We start from the raw sequence: 16,608 nt of genomic DNA, 5'->3' as shown, positions 1-16,608 counted from the left end.
TTATGCACACTACTGTAGTAGCATGAAAACTGGGACATGTTTTGTTGTGATTCTCCATGTTGACATGTTGACTGATTTGTGTATATGGAGAGAAATAAATGATATTTTCCTCAGTCTGCAGCGTTGGTCTTGTGTAGTGTTTGTATAGTTGCACTTTCTCTGTGTACTTCATTTACAGCACTCTAATCACTGACAATTAGACTTGCTAAAAGTGTTTTAGGTTAGCAACAGCAGTGTGTAACTGGTTCAAAAAGATTGAAGTCATATGAAATGTGTGTGTTTCATTTGGTAACAAAATATTATTTTTATGAAGTCGTGTATAGTTTTGCCAAAAGTGTTCCATTTTGTAAATGATCTGAAGTGTTGTGTTACTTTGGTGTAGGGTTGTGCTAATTGTGTATAGTGTTTTGACAAACCGGGCCCTGCTTTCAAAATTGTGTTTAAACAATTGAAAGAAACTGTAATAATTCCTCAGACACAGATGAGCAGTTCACCAGAGTCCTGGTATATACATGTCACCCCAGCCGTAGCTCTCTCTTGAGATGAGCACGTGAACAAGTTAAAAGTCCTAACCTGTCTCCTCCCCTTCATCTACACTGATAGAAGTGGATTTAACAAATGACATCAATAAGGGATCATAGCTTTCACCAGGATTCACCTGGTCAGTCTATATGTCATGGAAAGAGAAGGCATTCACAATGTTTTGTACACTCAGTGTATAATACCAAAAACGTTTGGTCTTAGGTCCATCGAGTTAATTCAACGAAATGCTGAATATATTGACCCACCTCGATCTACTTCCCCAGAGTCAGATGAACTCGTGGACACCATTTGTATGTCTCTGTGTCCAGTATGATGAAAGTTAGAGGTAGTTTTGCGAGACAATGCTAACTAGCCTTCCCTTTAAGGTAATGAGTAAAACAGATTTTTCCACACAGAAAATACAATAATGGTGCTTTAATGGTGTGGCTGCTGAGAGCTAGCCTGAGAGGTAGGCTGCTGAGAGGTAGCCTGAGAGGTAGGCTGCTGAGAGCTAGCCTGAGAGGTAGGCTGCTAAGAGCTAGCCTGAGAGGTAGGCTGCTGAGAGCTAGCCTGAGAGGTAGGCTGCTGAGAGCTAGCCTGAGAGGTAGGCTGCTGAGAGCTAGCCTGAGAGGTAGGCTGCTGAGAGCTAGCCTGAGAGGTAGGCTGCTGAGAGCTAGCCTGAGAGGTAGGCTGCTGAGAGCTAATCTGACAGTTAGGCTGCTGAGAGCTACAGTAATCTGAGAGTTAGGCTGCTGAGAGCTACAGTAATCTGAGAGGTAGGCTGCTGAGAATTCATCTGAAAATTAGGCTGCTGAGAGCTAATCTGAGAGTTAGACTGCTGAGAGCTACAGTAATCTGAGAGGTAGGCTGCTGAAAGCTATAGTAATCTGAGAGGTAGGCTGCTGAGAGCTACATTAATCTGAGAGGTAGGCTGCTGAAAGCTATAGTAATCTGAGAGGTAGGCTGCTGAAAGCTATAGTAATCTGAGCGGTAGACTGCTGAAAGCTATAGTAATATGAGAGGTAGGCTGCTGAGAGCTACATTAATCTGAGAGGTAGGCTGCTGAAAGCTATAGTAATCTGAGAGGTAGGCTGCTGAGAGCTACAGTAATCTGAGCGGTAGGCTGCTGAAAGCTATAGTAATCTGAGCGGTAGGCTGCTGAGAGCTACAGTAATCTGAGAGGTAGGCTGCTGAAAGCTATAGTAATCTGAGAGGTAGGCTGCTGAGAGCTACAGTAATCTGAGAGGTAGGCTGCTGAGAGCTACAGTAATCTGAGAGGTAGGCTGCTGAGAGCTAATCTGAGAGGTAGGCTGCTGAGAGCTAACCTGAGAGGTAGGCTGCTGAGAGCTAATCTGAGAGGTAGGCTGCTGAGAGCTAATCTGAGAGGTAGGCTGCTGAGAGCTAATCTGAGAGGTAGGCTGCTGAGAGCTATAGTAATCTGAGAGGTAGGCTGCTGAGAGCTACAGTAATCTGAGCGGTAGGCTGCTGAAAGCTACAGTAATCTGAGAGGTAGGCTGCTGAGAGCTACAGTAATCTGAGAGGTAGGCTGCTGAGAGCTACAGTAATATGAGCAGTAGGCTGCTGAGAGCTACAGTAATCTGAGAGGTAGGCTGCTGAAAGCTATAGTAATCTGAGAGGTAGGCTGCTGAGAGCTACAGTAGTATGAGCGGTAGGCTGCTGAGAGCTACAGTAATCTGAGAGGTAGGCTGCTGAGAGCTACAGTAATCTGAGAGGTAGGCTGCTGAGAGCTACAGTAATCTGAGAGGTAGGCTGCTGAGAGCTAATCTGAGAGGTAGGCTGCTGAGAGCTAATCTGAGAGGTAGGCTGCTGAGAGCTAACCTGAGAGGTAGGCTGCTGAGAGCTATAGTAATCTGAGAGGTAGGCTGCTGAGAGCTAATCTGAGAGGTAGGCTGCTGAGAGCTATAATAATCTGAGAGGTAGGCTGCTGAGAGCTAATCTGAGAGGTAGGCTGCTGAGAGCTAATCTGAGAGGTAGGCTGCTGAGAGCTAACCTGAGAGGTAGGCTGCTGAGAGCTAATCTGAGAGGTAGGCTGCTGAGAGCTATAGTAATCTGAGAGGTAGGCTGCTGAAAGCTATAGTAATCTGAGAGGTAGGCTGCTGAGAGCTACAGTAATCTGAGCGGTAGGCTGCTGAAAGCTACAGTAATCTGAGAGGTAGGCTGCTGAGAGCTACAGTAATCTGAGAGGTAGGCTGCTGAGAGCTACAGTAATATGAGCGGTAGGCTGCTGAGAGCTACAGTAATCTGAGAGGTAGGCTGCTGAAAGCTATAGTAATCTGAGAGGTAGGCTGCTGAGAGCTACAGTAATATGAGCGGTAGGCTGCTGAGAGCTACAGTAATCTGAGAGGTAGGCTGCTGAAAGCTATAGTAATCTGAGAGGTAGGCTGCTGAGAGCTACAGTAATCTGAGAGGTAGGCTGCTGAGAGCTACAGTAATCTGAGAGGTAGGCTGCTGAGAGCTAATCTGAGAGGTAGGCTGCTGAGAGCTAATCTGAGAGGTAGGCTGCTGAGAGCTAACCTGAGAGGTAGGCTGCTGAGAGCTATAGTAATCTGAGAGGTAGGCTGCTGAGAGCTAATCTGAGAGGTAGGCTGCTGAGAGCTATAATAATCTGAGAGGTAGGCTGCTGAGAGCTAATCTGAGAGGTAGGCTGCTGAGAGCTAATCTGAGAGGTAGGCTGCTGAGAGCTAACCTGAGAGGTAGGTTGCTGAGAGCTAATCTGAGAGGTAGGCTGCTGAGAGCTATAGTAATCTGAGAGGTAGGCTGCTGAGAGTTTATCTGAGAGGTAGGCTGCTGAGAGCTAATCTGAGAGGTAGGCTGCTGAGAGCTAATCTGAGAGGTAGGCTGCTGAGAGCTATAGTAATCTGAGAGGTGTGTGTGTGTGTGTGTGTGTGTGTGTGTGTGTGTGTGTGTGTGTGTGTGTGTGTGTGTGTGTGTGTGTGTGTGTGTGTGTGTGTGTGTGTGTGTGTGTGTGTGTGTGTGTGTGTACATGCGTGAGTTCGGGCGTGAGTTTGTGCGTGTGTGTCTGTGACTATGTTTGTATGACTGATAAGGGGACAGGTTTATACATCTCTCATCATTGCTCTTCTTCCAGAGCTCCTCCAATGGCGTGAGACTGGGGACCCCCAACAGAGCCACTATCACCATCCTGTCCAATGACAACGCCTTCGGAATAATTTCCTTCAACTCGGTAAGAAACACCTGTCTGTCCAGTGTTGATTCTTGCTTGCATTCTGTTTCAACCAGTTTAAGACGATTAGTTCAACCTTCAGTAAATGTAAAGTGAATCCCAAGTACTGAGCATTCTGTATTTAAAGTTTACTTTTACCGTGAAACTTAAATCACTGATCACAACAGGCACTTATTAGAGACATGCTTCTATTTGAGGCAGGCTTCTATTTGAGGCAGGCTTCTATTTGAGCCAGGCTTCTATTTGAGGCAGGCTTCTATTTGAGGCAGGCTTCTATTTGAGGCAGGCTTCTATTTGAGGCAGGCTTCTATTTGAGGCAGGCTTCTATTTGAGGCAGGCTTCTATTTGAACCAGGTGTCTATGACTTAATGCAAACAGCTTTTGCCAATTTTCATAGTTAATGAGGAATATTGTAATAAAGGTATTCATTTCCTGCGCTAATGTGTTACCATTTCCATGGTGTCACGTTTCCTTTTTCTCAGTATGCCTTTTTTTATGAATTTTTATTTTTTCCTTAACAGAATAATTTTTCTCCTCTTTGACTGTGCATTTTTGGCAGTTCTTACTTTCGTCACTTAGAGGGCGATGGGACGATTTCTGGTGTTCAGTACTTCCAAAGTTGTTTACTGTTTTTGTGCTTGCCAGTTAGCTGGATGTTCTCAGCTGTTAGCAGCCAATGGCTAGCAGTTCTCAGCTTCTTACTGACGATAAAAACAGATGATTGCCATCATTTTAATTACTGAATTATTTGATGTAACAAATCAAACATTAAACTTCGTAAACAATTCATGGTCATTCATGTTAACCTTGGGGCGGCAGGTGGCCTAGTGGTTAGAGGGTTGGGACAGTAACCGAAAGGTTGCTAGATCGAATCCCTGAGCTGACGAGGTAAAAATGTGTTGTTCTGCCCCTGAACAAGGCAGTTAACCCACTGTTCCTAGGCTGTCATTGTAAATAAGAGTTTGTTCTTTAACTGACTTGCCTAGTTAAATAAAGGTAAAAAAAATCTACTCATATAGAATTCCTTTAGACCCGGGGTCTATTTGAAACAAGGTGTTTATTTGCTGACATATGCGCGGTTGCCTGACTATTAAAAGGGACTGGCGGCTATTTGAGTTTAATTGAAGTTTTACAGTAGTTTAAATTTGTTTCACTCTGCAGTCTTGTTTGTTATTATCACAGAGAATTTGAGAGCACGTAGGGGGTATAATTTGGCTACCGAATACAGTACGTACCATGTTAGATGTTTTGAGAGGGAAGGCTTTGTCACTGTCAGGATAAAGAAATGAGGTTTAGGACAAGGGTGCGGTGGGTCAGGAGTGGGTCAGGAGTGGGGGTGAAATGCCACAGAGCAGATCCATGCAGATGGTTGTGCAGAAGGGTTCAGGGGTTGCCAGGGGCAGCACAACCAATCAATGAAACTTGTCGTCTTGTGGAGAGGAACTAATTCATTTCATAATCACTGAAGACTTTGTGTGAAACATAAACAAACCTACTAAAGCTGCCTCATCCTGAATACTGGGACTGCATTTGATTCAACAGGACCCTTTGTTTCTCAGGTGAAACAAAAGACAAGTTCTGACTGCCTTTGACTTATACCCCCTCTTCGTCTTTCTCTCTCCTCCAGACTAAACAGATCGTCGTGGATGAGCCTAGAGGGAGGAGCCAGTATGTGCCTCTCAGCCTGGTCAGAGAGAAGGGGACGTATGGGACAGTGACGGTCAACTTTGAGGTGAGTTCACTGTAACTGACCCCTGTTTGACCTCCTTCATTAGGCCGTTTTCATTTTAGTGTGGATGTCTATCTGTTACCCGGTCTACTTATGCCAACCTCACATACACAAGGACACACGCACACACACACACACACACACACACACACACACACACACACACACACACACACACACACACACACACACACACACACACACACACACACACACACACACACACACACACACACCTCTTTCAGGTAAACTTATTCCAGAACTGTCATTATGGCATTATGTTGTGTTTTGTACACGGTCAGATCTCTGGAGGCCCTAACTCTGCCCTGGAGGACCTCAGTCCAGACCAGGGGAACATCACCATCCCACCTGGACGGGCTATGGTGGTCTTCAGCCTCCTCATCCAGGATGACCAGGTACCCTGTCCTCTTTCCTCCTTTTACATGTTATCACACCTTTCACCAGACAACTCCACATCAAACACATGGATCATCTGAAGCGTTCTTTTGCAGGCTAAGTCAACCAGGAATTACTAAACCATTGAGATAACACTATCTATTTACTGTATCTATTTCTATATGGTAACATATCACTCAACCTTTTTTCCCTGTCATCTCTCTCAGATCCCTGAGGATGACGAGGTGTTCACAGTAAAGCTGACGGGCGTAGCGGGCGGGGCACTCCTCAACCCCAACGGCAGCAGTGTAGAGCTGAAGATCCGCCGTAACGACAGCCCCTTGCGCTTCTCCCTGTCTCTGGTGGCCGTGGCCGAGAACGCCGGGGTCATCTCCCTGACCGTGACCCGTGGCAGCCTGGCTGACCACAGCCGTCTGGTGGGCTCCGACGACACAGAGGTCTCTGTAGATTACGTGGTCGTCAGTGGCGAAGGGGCGGGCAGCGCCACACCGGCGGTGGATTTTGTGGACCTGCAGACGGTGCACAGGGTGACGTTTCCCCCACGGGTCTACGAGGTGCCACTGCTCTTCAGAGTCAACGATGACAAGGTGCCGGAGATCGCAGAGTCGTTCCAAGTGGTGCTGCTGGAGGATACTGTGAGAGGAGACGCCGTGCTGATCCCTCCCAAAGCCATCCTGGTCACCATCGAACCCAATGATAAGCCACACGGGGTCCTGTCAATCAGCAGCAGCCCTCTCACTCAGCCAATCAGTATCAACGAGGATGTGACGGACAGGTGGGTTGAACTACAGTCAGGAGGAGAATCTCATTGGATCAGGTTGAAGTGTTACACACAATTATCCCATTTTATTTTACATGCATGGAAAAAAAATGTACAGTGACATTTTTACATACATTGACACTCAAGTGTTTCTGTCTGTGCTATTTTCACAACCTCACCCCCTCTCATTCCTAAAGATTTGACGGTATCTCCATTGTGAGGAACGGTGGGAACTATGGCGACGTCTCCGTCAACTGGACCATCAGTCGGAACTCCAGTGACCGCTCGCCCGTGCCAGATGACCTGAGCCCAGAAAGGGGCATGTTGCGGTTCAGGGCGGGCCAGATGAGTACGGCCCTGCTGTTGAACATCACAGCAGACAAGCTTCCAGAGGAGGCAGAGGCCTTCGTCCTCCGACTGCTGCCGGACACTGTGCAGGGAGGGGCAGAGGTGGACGAGCCTATGGAGGTCAGTCTGGCCAATCACACTACAACTATAGATTCGGATTCTACTGCTTTTGATTGATTGATTGATTGATTGATTGATAGGTCCAAAAGTATGGTTCTATCATTTCTTCTAATACTAGAGTTTGATGATTTGTTTTGTATACATCCAAAGGTTTTTCTAGTATTTCTTAATCGGATGTAATATTCCTTTCTGTCATGTTGTTAATGCTGGTGTTTGGTGGAGCTCTGTATAGGCTTTTTTGGTTATTTACCATACCAGATAGACAGTTTGAGAAAGTTGCTTGTCTGGGAGCTTAGTGCCATGTCTAGCACAGGGCAGTGGCTGGCTGAGAGTGTGTGTGTGTGTGTATGTGTGTGTGTGTGTGTGTGTGTGTGTGTGTGTGTGTGTGTGTGTGTGTGTGTGTGTGTGTGTGTGTGTGTGTGTGTGTGTGTGTGTGTGTGTGTGTGTGTGGCACTGTAATGTCTTTGTCACAGCTTCCCATGTTAGCTATGTGTGAAAGGAATGGCTACATCTAAACCTTGTTTATGTTTAAATACATTAGAACACACACACACACACACACACACACACACACACACACACACACACACACACACACACACACACACACACACACACACACAGTGATTGGACTCTCAGCGTGTGATATCTGCTGTCCTTATGTGTTTAGGGAATTCATTCAGAAGTGCTTGTAAGCATTAGGGAAACTCTTATAGTTAATCACTGTATATGTCAAGTTGATATACTGTAAATGATTTAGCACACAGTTCTAAATGCTACAACACAGTCCTGGACAAATACAGTAAGTCCTAGTAAAAAAGCTAATGAAAACTATTTCAGCCCATTTAATTAAAGAGGATGCATCTCTAAAATTATCCCAGGGCTCCTTTTTATGACAAGGAGTCTGATGCTTTCTCCTCTCCTTCCTCTCCTCTCCTTCCTCTTCTCTCCTTCCTCTTCTCTCCTTCCTATCCTCTCCTTCCTCTCCTCCCTCCTCTCCTCTCCTCTCCTTCCTCTCCTCCTCTCCTCTCTTCACTCCTTCCTCTCCTCTCCTTCCTATCCTCTTCTTCCTCTCCTCACTCCTTCCTTTCCTCACTCCTTCCTTTCCTCCCTCCTTCCTCTCCTCTCCTTCCTCTCCTCCCTCCTTACTCTCTTCCCTCCTTCCTCTCCTCCCTCCTTCCACAGATGGTGTTTTACATCCAGGACAGTGATGATGTGTACGGCCTGTTCCTCTTCCACCCCGAGAAGACCCAGACCATCCAGAGTCGACCCGACAGCCGCTTCCTGTCCCTCAGCTTTCTGCGGGAGGGGGGTACCCTGGGGGAGGTGGCCCTGTCCCTCACCGCCCTCTACATCCCTGCTGGGCCCGCGGACCCTGGGCTGGCCCGGGACAGGGTCCTGAACGCTAGCCGCTCTACTACCGTGCTGTTCTCTCAGGGCCAGGACCAGGCCAGACTCACCCTGCCTATCCGCAACGACGCCTTCCTGCAAAACGGAGCCCACTTCCTTATCCAGGTGGGGTGAGAGGTCACAGATCAGACCTAGGATAACTATACTTTTAACTATTCTTTGTGAAACTTTTTTTTTAAAGTCAGGGCACAAATAGTTACTTTGGAGATTAATACATATATTTGAATACAGATGTCAGGAAGTGACGACTTCTCAGAAACTATTGGCTGCCTTCAACTAATGGCAAAGCTGTATCTCAAATCAAATCAAATTGTATTTGTCACATGCGCCGAATACAACTAGTCTAGACCTTCACCATGAAATGCTTACTTACAAGCCCTTTCCCACCAACGCATTTTTAATATTTACAAAATAAACTAAAGTATATATTTGTTTAAAGTAACACATAGAATAACAATAACGAGGCTATATACAGGGGGTACCGGTACGAGTCAATGTACGGGGTTAGTTGAGGTAATTGAGGTAATGTACATGTAGCAGTGGTGGAAAAAGTACCCAATTGTCGTACTTGAGTAAAAGTAAAGATACCTTAATAGAAAATGACTCAAGTAAAAGTGAAAGTCACCCAGTAAAATTCTACTTCAGTAAAAGTCTAAAAGTATTTGGTTTTAAATATGCATCAAAATAAGTATCAAAAGTAAATGTAATTGCTAAAATATACTTAAGTATCAAAAGTAAAAGTATAAATCATTTCAAATTCCTTGTATTAGGCAAACCAGACCGCACCATTTTCTTGTTTTTTAAAATCTTTTATGGATAGACAGGGGCACACTGCAACCCTCAGACATAAAGCATGTATCTAGTGTCTGCAGTAGGGACGACCAGTGATGTTCTCTTGATAATTGTGTGAATTAGACCATTTTCCAGTCCTCTTCTGGCTGTGCCGGGTGGAGATTATAACAGAACATGGCCAAGATGTTCAAATGTTCATAAATGACCAGTATGGTCGAATAATAATAAGGCAGAACAGTTGAAAATGGAGCAGCAGCACGGCCAGGTGGACTGGGGACAGCAAGGAGTCATCATGTCAGGTAGTCCTGGGGCATGGTCCTAGGGCTCAGGTCCTCCGAGAGAGAGAAAGAAAGAGAGAAGGAGAGAATTAGAGAACGCACACTTAGATTCACACAGGACACCGAATAGGACAGGAGAAGTACTCCAGATATAACAAACTGACCCTAGCCCCCCGACACATAAACTACTGCAGCATAAATACTGGAGGCTGAGACAGGAGGGGTCAGGAGACACTGTGGCCACAACCGAGGACACCCCCGGACAGGGCCAAACAGGAAGGATATAACCCCACCCACTTTGCCAAAGCATAGCTCCCACACCACTAGAGGGATATCTTCAACCACCAACTTACCATCCTGAGACAAGGCTGAGTATAGCCTACAAAGATCTCCGCCATGGCACAACCCAAGGGGGGGCGCCAACCCAGACAGGATGACCACATCAGTGAATCAACCCACTCAGGTGATGCACCCCCTCCAGGGATGGCATGAGAGAGCCCCAGTAAGCCAGTGACTCAGCCCCTGTAATCCAGGAGCCCTCCGAACCATGTGCTTATGATCATATATTTAGACTAATTCATCCCACTGTTGTAGTTGTTGGTTCTTCATCAAATAAATGTTTTTGTTTTCAAATAACTTGCATGTGTTCAAATACCTTCAAATATTATTTGTTTATGAAGTGTGACAAAATATTATTTGTTTATGAAGTGTGACCAAATATTATTTGTTTATGAAGTGTGTCAAATATGATTTGTTTATGAAGTGTGACCAAATATGATTTGTTTTTGAATATCAATGACATTTTTGTCTTTTTAGTTGAAACTCTTTCTAAACTATATTTGACTAGTATTTTGAAAGAATACAGCTGTTTTGTGCTGTCACGGACAGCAACACTGTTTGGTCAAATACTGATCTAATCATGGAAGCACTGTCACAGGGAGCTGGAGACACAAGTCTTACATGGGAGGTTTCATATACAGTAGATTAGAAGATCCATTTTGTTCAAATGTGAGAAGACATTAACTTAGCTCACGTGTACTGCTGTATGCTAATGCTATTGGAAAGTTGTCAGCTACTCCAGCTCTGGGAAATGTTGGTTGGTTCTTGGTTTAGTCAAGCTTGTCCAGAGACACGGTCCCTCATTTGCATGTGTGAGTGCCTTGGACCTGAGAACTGTGGTCGGGCCCTTTGCCAGTGGATCTGTCCAACAGTCCAAACAAATAGCCCTCATTAAGCAACACATAAAAACGAACACTAAATTGAAGGACCTCCTTCATATTCAATGGGTCCCAAACTGCTTTCCCACACACATACACACACGCCCGCACTCACACATGCCCCACTCTCACTTACACTCACACACACACACACACACACACACACACACACACACACACACACACACACACACACACACACACACACACACACACACACACACACACACACACACTCACACACACACACTCACACACACACACACACACACACACACACACACACACACACACACACACACACACACGTGCCTCTACTTATATACCGCCCATATGAGAGTCATGGAGGCTGTATTTTATTTTCTCCTTTCTTAAAGACATTTTTAACATGGTTTCATTTTCCATTTGGCTAACAAAATGTTACATACTGGTATTAATGTTGAGTCATGTATTTCTGATGAAGATTTGTGCTTAATGATCATTGCTGTCTCTCCCTCAGCTGGACCGTGTGGACCTGGTCAGTATCAGCCCTCCGATCCCATCTGTGAGTCCTCGCTTCAAAGGGGCGGTCAACCTCACCCTCACAGTCACCCCTGACATCGCAAATGGGGAGATCGGCTTTACCAGTAACACTACGGTGGTGGTGTATGAGCCAGAGGACACCAACACTAGCACGGTATGCTAACCTTCTGTCTGCATCAATGGCACACAAGTTAACATGCTAACCCTCTGTCTACATCAATGGAACACAAGTTAACATGCTAACCCTCTGTATACATCAATGGAACACAAGTTAGCATGCTAACCCTCTGTCTACATCAATGGAACACAAGTTAACATGCTAACCCTCTGTCTACATCAATGGAACACAAGTTAACATGCTAACCCTTTGTATACATCAATGGAACACAAGTTAGCATGCTAACCCTCTGTCTACATCAATGGAACACAAGTTAACATGCTAACCCTCTGTCTACATCAATGGAACACAAGTTAACATGCTAACCCTCTGTCTACATCAATGGAACACAGGTTAACATGCTAACCTTCTGTATACATCAATGGAACACAAGTTAACATGCTAACCCTCTGTCTACATCAATGGAACACAAGTTAACATGCTAACCCTCTGTCTACATCAATGGAACACAAGTTAACATGCTAACCTTCTGTCTACATCAATGGAACACAAGTTAACATGCTAACCCTCTGTCTACATCAATGGAACACAAGTTAACATGCTAACCCTCTGTCTACATCAATGGAACACAAGTTAACATGCTAACCCTCTGTCTACATCAATGGAACACAAGTTAACATGCTAACCCTCTGTCTACATCAATGGAACACAAGTTAACATGCTAGCCCTCTGTATACATCAATGGAACACAGGTTAACATGCTAGCCCTCTGTCTACATCAATAGAACACACGTTAACATGCTAACCCTCTGTCTACATCAATGGAACACAGGTTAACATGCTAGCCCTCTGTATACATCAATGGAACACAGGTTAACATGCTAACCCCCTGTCTACATCAATTTTGCGCTTCTGCGATGGCAATTTTTTTGGCAAAATCAGCAATTCCCCTCATATAACGCTAAAGTCTTTGAAACGCTACAGTCTTTGAAATGGAAAGATTATTGCTTCTTGTCATAAGTCAGTTTGTTCAAGTCTCTAATATGAGTGCTGATGGTTGAGGGTTAAGATATTCTGCCTCCTGTTACAGGTGACCCTCAGCCTGAGGCGGGATGGGACAGATGGACAGGCTGTGGTATTCTGGAGCCTTCGACCAATCGGAGATAACCAGGCTGACGTCACCCCTGACGACCTGAAACCCCTGAGTGGCTCAATGGTGTTCCTGACTGGACAGAGTGACGCGGTCATCAACGTCACCATCATGGCCGACAACATCCCAGAGGTCAACGAGACCCTTCTCCTCACCCTCGACAGGTACTGCACTGCAACCCTGAGGAGCTTTGGTTGGCCAACATATTTTCATTCAGTTAATCAGTGGCAATGTGACTTCATAAGTGCCTGTGTCTGACTATGCTCTGTTTAGGTACCACACACCACACACCATTGCCATATGGTATGTCCTACCTGGGGTTTGATTCAGTAGATTACTGGCCACTAGTTAATTTACTGAACAATACAAGGCTGTGCTTAAAATTCGAACAAAAAATCAATAGAGTCTATTCTAAGAACTGCTAATGCGAGCAGTGAGACCAGAGTGTCATGGGCTTTTAAGGAGAGCTCATCCCTTCCCCTTCCCCTACCTCACCCCTATCCTTACCCTTACTCCTACCCCTACCCTGGCCCTTTCTCCTACACTCACCCCTACCTCTACCCCTACCCCTATCCCTTCCCTTACCCTTACCCCTTTCCCTTACCCCAATCCCTGCCTGTCATCTGTTATCCATGACCTTGTCTCTCTCTCTCCCTCCCACCCCTATCCTGCAGAGTGGAGACTGCGCGCTTTGTAGTGTACTTTGTGTAAGTGGAGAGGGGAGCGAGTCTGGACCCTTTGTGTGCTGTGAATCAGAACTTTCTCTGGGAAAAAGGGACCACTTTAGGATTTCTGTGACCTTTGGTTGATGGGAGACAGGGTTGTTGTGGTGGTTGTTGTGGGAAGAGAGGGTGTGATGAATAAGGAGGGATCTTCTTTGTGTTGCACCTAATTTAACCATTCTTCCTGTAAAGAGATCAGTGTTTGTATGCATGCTGCACGTTGCCTGCAAGGGTTTGTTTGGAATGCTTTACACACAGGCTTCCTGCTGTGTGAGAGAGAGGCTTGGGGGGCCACTGAGTGACAATGTTATTCAGAGCAGTCACAATAACAGGCCTCTCTGGTCATTACTGAACATGACACAATATAAGGAATTACTAGATGACAATACCTGGTGCAAGCTTTAAAGTGCATGTCCCCTACTTTGATTTCGTCACTCCTTGTTGTTTTACACACACTCTTCGATGGTTTGAAAAGTACACGACAACCCCATGCCCCTGGTGTACGGTGCATTCGGGAAGTATTCAGACCGCTTGACTTTTTCCACATTTTGTTACGTTACAGCCTTATTCTAAAATGTTTTTCCTCATCAATATACACACAATACCCCATAATGAGAAAGCGAAAACAGGTTTTTTCGAATTTTTCTAATATATTAAAAATAAAAACAGAAATACCTTATTTACATAAATATTTAGACCCCTTGCTATGAGACTCGAAATTGAGCTCAGATGCATCCTGTTTCCATTGATAATCCTTGAGATGTCTCTTGATTGGATGTCTCTTGATGTCAGTGATGTAAAGTCAATTGGTAAATTCAATTGACTGGACATGATTTGGAAAGGCACACAATAGTCTATATAAGGTCCCACAGTTGACAGACATGTAAGAGCAAAAACCAAGCCATGAGGTCGAAGGAATTGTTGTAGAGCTCCGAGAAGACAGGATTGTGTTGAAGCACAGATCTGGGGAAGGGTACCAAAAAATGACTGCAGCATTGAAGGTCCCCAAGAACACAGTGGCCTCCATCATTCTTAAATGGAAGAAGTTTGGAGAGCTGGCCACCCAGCCAAACTGAGCAATCGGGGGAGAAGGACCTTGGTCAGGGAGGTAACCAAGAACCCGATGGTCACTCTGACAGAGCTCCAGAGTTCCTCTGTGGAGATGGGAGAATCTTCCAGGAGGAAAACCATCTCTGCAGCACTCCAGACGGAAGACACTCCTCAGTAAAAGGCACATGACAACCCGCTTGGAGTTTGCCAAAAGGCACCTAAAGGACTCTCAGACCACGAGAAACAAGATTCTCTGGCCTGATGAAACCAAGAGTTAACTCTTTGGCTTGAATGCCAAGCGTCGCATCTGCAGGAAACCTGGCACCATCCCTACAGTGAAGCATGGTGGCGGCAGCATCATGCTGTGATTATGTTTTTCAGCGGCAGGGACTGGGAGACTAGTCAGGATTGATGGAAAGATGAACGGAGAAAAGTACAGAGATATATTTAATGAAAACCTACTCCAGAGCGCTCAGGACCTTAGACTGGGGAGAAGAATGGGAGAAACTCCCCAATAACAGGTGTGCCAAACTTGTAGCGTCATACCCAAGAAGACTCGAGGCTGTAATCGCTGCCGAAGGTGCTTCAACAAAGTACTGAGTAAAGGGTCTGAAAACTTATGTTAATGTGATATTTCAGTCTGTTTTTTTTACAAAAAAGTCAAGGGGTCTGAATACTTTCCGAATGCACTGTAGAAGCCTGTGAGTTCCTTCGTAGTCTAGATACTGAGTTCCCCTCTGTGTTGCAGGACTAACGTTGAGAACCAGATCCTGAAGCCTGGCTTCACCCGTCGAGAGATTGTCATCGTGGAGAACGACGACCCAGGGGGAGTCTTTGAGTTCTCCTCCTTCTCCAGAGGACCCTGGTACATTAACGTACGTCTGACACACACACTTAGATATCATGGTTGTTGATGCTCATCTGTTTCATCCACTGGACTGCATGTTGAAATGACCAACCAGGTCATTTTTGCGAAAGACCATTGGCCCCAATGCATCTCAGAGTAGAAGTGCTGATCTATAACCAGTTTAGCCTTTTATATCATAATGAATAAGAGGCAGCACCCGATCCTAGATCAGAACTCCTACTCTGAGACTTTTTCTAAATATGGTTAAATCAATGGCTAACCTACATCAAAAACAGCAACACTTCTGACCCATAGTTTGTCCCTTTTTTCTGCCCTGTGACCTTTGCCCTGTAGGAGGGTGAGGCGGTGGAGCTGAGTGTGATCCGGACCAAGGGGCAGCTACTCAAACAGCTGGTGCAGTACGCCCTCATACCCTCGGGCTACACAGAGTTCTACGGCGCTACCGGTGTCCTGGAGTTCAAGCCCGGGGAGAGGGAGGTGCTGGTAGCACTGGTGGCACGGCCCGACGAGGTCCCCGAGGTACAGCTACACTGCTGTCTGGTATCATATATGGCATCATGTATGGCATCATGTATAGCATCATGAATGGCATGGACACCTCTTCCTGACTGTTAGGGTGTCACTGGTCTTACAGTTTCCAGTTGGAATTGCCTTTGAAATTCAACATCAGTTGTTTTGTTACGATAGTTAACAGTATACAGGTATGTGTTTGACTGTAGAGCACGGTGGGCAGATTACAGTTGAGACAGTCCTGTTATTGTGTGTGTGTGTGTGTGTGTGCGTGCGTGTAGCTGGATGAGACATTCTCGATGGTACTCAGCAGCTACAGCACTCCAGCCAGTCGCCTTGGCAACCACCGAGAGGTCAACATCACGGTGCGCAGGAACGACGACCCCTTCGGGGTCATCGAGTTCATCCGTTCTGGACTGGCAGAGGCCATCAACGAGAGCAAAGGCTCCCAGTCTCACTCAGGTACAATGGAGCAGTGGAGGAACAGTGACTACCAACTATACAGCACTTTAGGACTATGTAGTATAACAAAAGAAATGTAACAGGTAAACAGTTGTGATCCATATTTTAAGTCATTTTAATTATTTAAAATGAGGATGCAGTAGAGAGATGATAAAGGAACTAATAGGATTGAGTGTATTGTATTGTGAACAGTGTGTTATGTTGTGGGTCTGCTTGGCAGTGGCCTATCCCGTGGTGAGGAACATGGGTCACTTCGGGAAGGTGTCAGTGTCCTGGGTCCTAGAGCCCCACATGTCTGCTGACGTCAGCCCCATACAGGGATACATTGTGTTTGCTGAGGGGGAGTATATGAAAAACCTCACCCTCTTCTCTGTACCTGATGAGGTAAAGCTGTCTCTCAAACACAAC

The 16,608-nt window shown here is 45.7% G+C and overlaps 1 protein-coding gene across 1 annotated transcript in view; it reads left to right on the top strand.

Moving 5' to 3' along the window:
- LOC109872102 (adhesion G-protein coupled receptor V1) overlaps window positions 1-16,608 on the top strand; it is a 280,286-nt gene that overhangs the window by 29,292 nt on the left and 234,386 nt on the right. The window contains exons 4-15 of the mRNA XM_031817533.1: window positions 3,632-3,727; window positions 5,355-5,459; window positions 5,759-5,872; window positions 6,080-6,648; window positions 6,831-7,101; window positions 8,287-8,616; window positions 11,298-11,474; window positions 12,529-12,752; window positions 15,109-15,235; window positions 15,562-15,747; window positions 16,020-16,200; window positions 16,421-16,584. Coding sequence (XP_031673393.1) covers window positions 3,632-3,727; window positions 5,355-5,459; window positions 5,759-5,872; window positions 6,080-6,648; window positions 6,831-7,101; window positions 8,287-8,616; window positions 11,298-11,474; window positions 12,529-12,752; window positions 15,109-15,235; window positions 15,562-15,747; window positions 16,020-16,200; window positions 16,421-16,584 — 2,544 coding nt within the window. The remainder of the gene's footprint in view (window positions 1-3,631; window positions 3,728-5,354; window positions 5,460-5,758; window positions 5,873-6,079; window positions 6,649-6,830; window positions 7,102-8,286; window positions 8,617-11,297; window positions 11,475-12,528; window positions 12,753-15,108; window positions 15,236-15,561; window positions 15,748-16,019; window positions 16,201-16,420; window positions 16,585-16,608) is intronic.

This window comes from Oncorhynchus kisutch, linkage group LG3, assembly GCF_002021735.2.
Source record: "Oncorhynchus kisutch isolate 150728-3 linkage group LG3, Okis_V2, whole genome shotgun sequence".
NCBI lineage: Eukaryota > Metazoa > Chordata > Actinopteri > Salmoniformes > Salmonidae > Oncorhynchus > Oncorhynchus kisutch.
This window is presented reverse-complemented; position numbering and strand designations above follow the sequence as displayed.